Genomic DNA, 5000 nt, shown 5'->3' with positions numbered 1-5000 from the left:
ACGACTTGCTACTGACTACTCGCTGCGTAGCCAGTGTGTGTAATCACGACACTTGTTCGATCTGTGGATTTCGAACTGTCTCTTGAACGAAAATCCCTATTTTGTATTAAATGAAGCTCACAACTTACTGTGATGGATTTGATATTCAATTTCTTGTTATTTAATCACTGTTTGGCCATTTCTACATAAACTTAACAACTTTTTACTCATTAACACATCCTGAAAACGGAGCTTTCGGCTGCTTTTCAGTTGTGGCCTCGTTTCATGGTTCGAGATACATTGCTCGAAATCATCGGCACACGCGTGAGTTTTTATATCAAATGAGTTTTAAGAACAAATCGGATCAGAAAAAAAGACTTTTACAAGAAATATTAGAACTTTATACCTATAAGAAACATCTTAGACGTCTAGATACCTTATTATTTTGTGGCTCAGTTAATTCAAAATCCTTCTGTTTTTTTCCGTGTTCGAAATAATTATGATCAGGCCACGCGTAAAACGATGACAAATGTTTTAAATAAAAAAAAAAAATAAAAAAATAAAAAAAAAAAAGTTTGTAATAATAATAAAAATAAATAATAATAATAATAATAATAATAATAATAATAATAATAATAATAATAATAATAATAATGATAATAATAATAATAATAATAATAATAATAATAATAATAATAATAATAATAATAATAATAATGATAATAATAATAAAAATAATAATAATAATAATAAAATAATAATAATAATAATAATAATAATAATAATAATAATAATCTCTGTTTCCTCTTTTGGAAATTTGCAAAGTTTACAGGAGTACTCTCAAATTGGTGCAGCCAATCAGGGACAAATCACAGAATCATTCTTATTTTATTATGAGTGATCTGTGTCGTTTCCACTTTGATCCCACCGTTTTCCGTTAGACCAAACAGGTTGGTTGCTAGGCGGACATGACGTCAGATTGCTGAACCCTATTGAGACTGGTACGTTGGACATTATCTATTAATCAGAAATGGAATGCTATACTTCAATTTGCCCTTTACACATTCAGTAAAACTCTACCACGTTTTAATTAGCTTTAATTACTTAAATAGGTTTTCTCACATTCAATATTGAAGGCAAGTTGTGTAGCTCTAGAATGATAATATCCACGTATCAAGTGCTTTCCATGGCACGTGCATTTCTTGCCATTCATTCTATCATTGGCTGTGACACTCAGTGTTACTGGCTTTGATTTCTTTTCAGTTGATTTCTTCCTAATGTATCTATCGCGCTTGTTGCGGTTAGGAAAATCACATTGGAGATCTGTATATTCAACTATAGGTTTGCCTTTTTCAATTGAACAGTTAAGGAAAATGTCGTCCCCGGCTCTGAACGTGATAAAAGGCTCCGTCACTCTAGTCCCATTTTCAAACTTGAATTGAGGAGCTTCTGGTAGCTCTGTGAGAGAAATATAAACACAATAGCATTGTAATTCAAAGTGAATACTCACGTTGAGATTTTATATAGATAGTATGCGCTTGGCTAAGAAGTTCACAACATTGCCATCCGGAAGTAAAACGGACCAACACACAAAACTGTGTGTAACCTTGAACGTTTATCGTTTGGATAATACAGATTAGTGAGAATCACTCCTAAACGTCAATGGCAAAAAGCAATTACATTTATCTGAGTAACGTCATCTACATTCTCTCTCTCTCTCTATCTATCTATCTATATATATATATATATATATATATATATATATATATATATATATATATCTATCTATCTATCTATCTATCTATCTATCTATCTATCTATTATCATTATTATTATTATTATTATTATTATTATTATTATTATTATTATTATTATTATTACTATTTATTATTATTTATTATTATTAATATTATTATTATTATTATTATTATTATTATTATTATTATTATTATTATTATTATTATTATTATTATTAATTTATTATTATTATTTATTATTTATTAATTTATTAGGGGAGCTGCAAGGTCTGGGCCGGACGTCCCGCTTGCTGAAAGGAAATTGATGTGCATTTCGAATCCAACACCTCTCATTTCCAGGTGCATTGATCGCCGCGTAATCCTGTCTTTGACGGAGATTATTGCATATGGCCTCTCATGCATTATTGTGTCCATAACAGCACCTTCCCGTGGTGTTCCCTGTTTCTACTGAGTTTGTTATGGGCGCGACCGAGTCCCCGGCGGTATAACCGGGTTAGGGAGTAGGTGGGACCCCTTCCTCTTAAGGTGCAGGAGTCAGAACCCACCGGTGAGTGGTACACGCTCTGCTCCTCACTCACCCACCTCACACTCATTCTGTAGTGTGGTGTCTTCTGTATGTCCTTTATTTCTTAATCTACCCCTATAACTCATACTCTCCCTAGCCATCGATGTATGGCTCCACTGCCTTGTGGATACCTTCGGGAGGAGGAAAGGCTAAGGAGTAAACCTGACAGAAATCTGCATCCAAACTGATGCCAAACGTATCGCTATGCGATCCTTTGGACCACACCAGGGAGGAAGAGAGGGAGGTTCTGGTTACTGGGCAGCCCAGGATCTCCACATACTCTGCCCAGGCCGCGCCCTGGAGAGGACACTCCAGTCTCACCTTCACCGGTGAAGAGTAACAACACGGAAGACAGCAGTCTACGAGTGATAAGTCCTTGCTCGATTGGCGTAGAGTTGGATGCTACGGGTTGTCTTCGACGGTGGGAGGGATCATCGTAATCCTACTGGTCAGCTACCGCCCGCCCCAAGCTGGGCAGCCCCCAGCCAGAAAGGTGTTGACCCGCCACGATCTGCCTGCTTCAGAGGGTGCCTGGAGCTTAGAGCTTGCAAGCTTGACAAGTGGATCGTTAAACTGTGTACCAGGCAAGCAAATGAAAAAGAAAACGAAGTCCCAGCTCTTCGATTAGCAAGCTGGAATGTAAGAACTATGCGCTCAGGACTGACAGATGACCTTCAGGCCATGGACGATGCTCGAAAAACAGCAGTAATTGATCGTGAACTTAACAGATTGAACATCGACATAGCAGCCTTGCAGGAAACGCGACTCCCAGAGAGGGGATCCCTGAAGGAGAAACACTTTACATTCTTCTGGCAAGGAAAAGGCACAGAAGACGTGAGGGAGCACGGTGTTGGATTTGCAGTACGCCATACATTGCTTCCTATGATCGAACCGCCAACAGACGGCACAGAGAGAATTTTAAAGCTGCGCCTGTCATCCATGCAGGGCTCGGTGAACCTTGTTTGCGTCTACGCCCCAACACTGCAAGCTTCGGTTGAAGTAAAGGACCAATTCTATGAGTCATTAGACGCCATTGTCAACAATATCCCAGAAGTGGAGCACATCTACCTTCTAGGCGACTTCAACGCGCGAGTTGGTGCTGACAAAGAATCATGGCCAACCGTTTTGGGGCACCACGGCATAGGAAAGATGAATGAAAATGGTCAGAGGCTTCTTGAACTCTGCTGCTATCGCAAACTATGCGTGACGAACACCTATTTTCAGAACAAGGCATGTACAAAGGTGTCATGGAGACATCCAAGGTCAAAACACTGGCATCAGCTGGACATGATCATTACTAAGCGCGATTCTCTTAACAATGTTTGTAACACCAGGTCCTATCAAAGCGCTGATTGCGACACTGATCACTCTTTGGTTGCCACAAGGGTGAAACTGACACCAAAGAAACTTCATCACTCAAAGAGAAAGGGCCAGCCCAGGATCAACATCAGCAAGACAGCTTACCGGGAAAAGAATATAGAGTTCAACGAGCAACTTGAGAAGATTCTCAACACAGCTCATAGAGAAGCAGAACAAAACGCACAGGACAGCTGGAACTCTCTTAGAAACGCCATTTACAGCACTGCAGTTCTGACATACGGCAAAAAGGAGCGCAAGAGCAATGATTGGTTTGAAGCCAGAATCACTGAGATGGAGCCAGTCATTGATGCCAAGCGCAGCGCACTTGTCAGCTATAAACATAAACCGAGTCAGAGGAACCTGCAGGCGCTGCGAGCTGCACGCAGCAAAGCACAGCAAACAGCACGACGTTGCGCCAATGACTACTGGCTTCAGTTGTCGGACAACATCCAGCAAGCGTCTGAAAGTGGCAACATAAGGGCCATGTATGAGGGCATCAAACAGGCGACAGGCAAATCTACAAAGAAAACTGCACCTATTAAATCCAAGACAGGGGAAGCCATCACTGACAAGGACAAGCAGATGGGTAGATGGGTAGAGCACTACTTGGAACTCTACGCCAGAGAAAACACTGTCACCCAAAAAGCGTTAGACGCAATTGAAGAACTGCCAGTACTGGAAGAACTAGACGCAGAACCAATCATGGAGGAGCTCAGCAAAGCAATCGATGCTCTGGCCTGTGGCAGAGCACCCGGTGACGACAGCATTCCACCCGAAATCATCAAATGTGGAAAGCCAGCCCTCTTGGAACCACTACATAAACTCCTGTGTCTTTGCTGGAGAGAAGGCAAGGTACCCCAGGATATGCGTGATGCCAAGATTATCACCCTCTACAAAAACAAGGGAGACCGTAGCGACTGTAATAACTATAGGGGAATCTCTCTACTGAGCATTGTGGGTAAAGTCTTTGCGCGCGTTGTCCTCGCTCGACTGCAAGTCCTCGCCGAACGTATCTACCCAGAGTCGCAGTGTGGCTTCAGAGCCAAGAGGTCGACAGTGGACATGATCTTCTCAGTACGTCAACTTCAGGAGAAATGCAGAGAACAGCAGATGCCCCTCTACATTGCATTTATTGACCTGACAAAGGCATTTGACCTTGTTAGCAGGAAGGGCCTTTTCCAGCTGCTAAAGAAGATTGGCTGTCCTCCTCAGCAGCTTAGCATCATTGCCTCCTTCCACGACGACATGAAGGGCACCATTAGCTACGACGGTGGAGCCTCTGAACCCTTCCCCATGTGCAGCGGCGTGAAACAAGGCTGTGTCCTCGCACCGACTTTGTT

The 5000-nt window shown here is 41.4% G+C and overlaps 1 protein-coding gene across 2 annotated transcripts in view; it reads right to left on the bottom strand.

Moving 5' to 3' along the window:
• LOC144959451 (uncharacterized) overlaps positions 1-5000 on the bottom strand; it is a 69543-nt gene that overhangs the window by 36089 nt on the left and 28454 nt on the right. For both annotated transcript variants that reach the window (XM_078892043.1, XM_078892044.1), the window contains exon 9: positions 1102-1437. In XM_078892043.1, coding sequence (XP_078748169.1) covers positions 1102-1437 — 336 coding nt within the window. The remainder of the gene's footprint in view (positions 1-1101; positions 1438-5000) is intronic.

The sequence above is a fragment of the Berghia stephanieae genome, chromosome 14, assembly GCF_034508935.2.
Source record: "Berghia stephanieae isolate SIO BIC M18660-M18661 chromosome 14, UCSD_Bste_1.3, whole genome shotgun sequence".
NCBI lineage: Eukaryota > Metazoa > Mollusca > Gastropoda > Nudibranchia > Aeolidiidae > Berghia > Berghia stephanieae.
The sequence above is the reverse complement of the archived record's forward strand: the minus strand, read 5'-3'. Positions and strand labels throughout refer to the sequence as shown.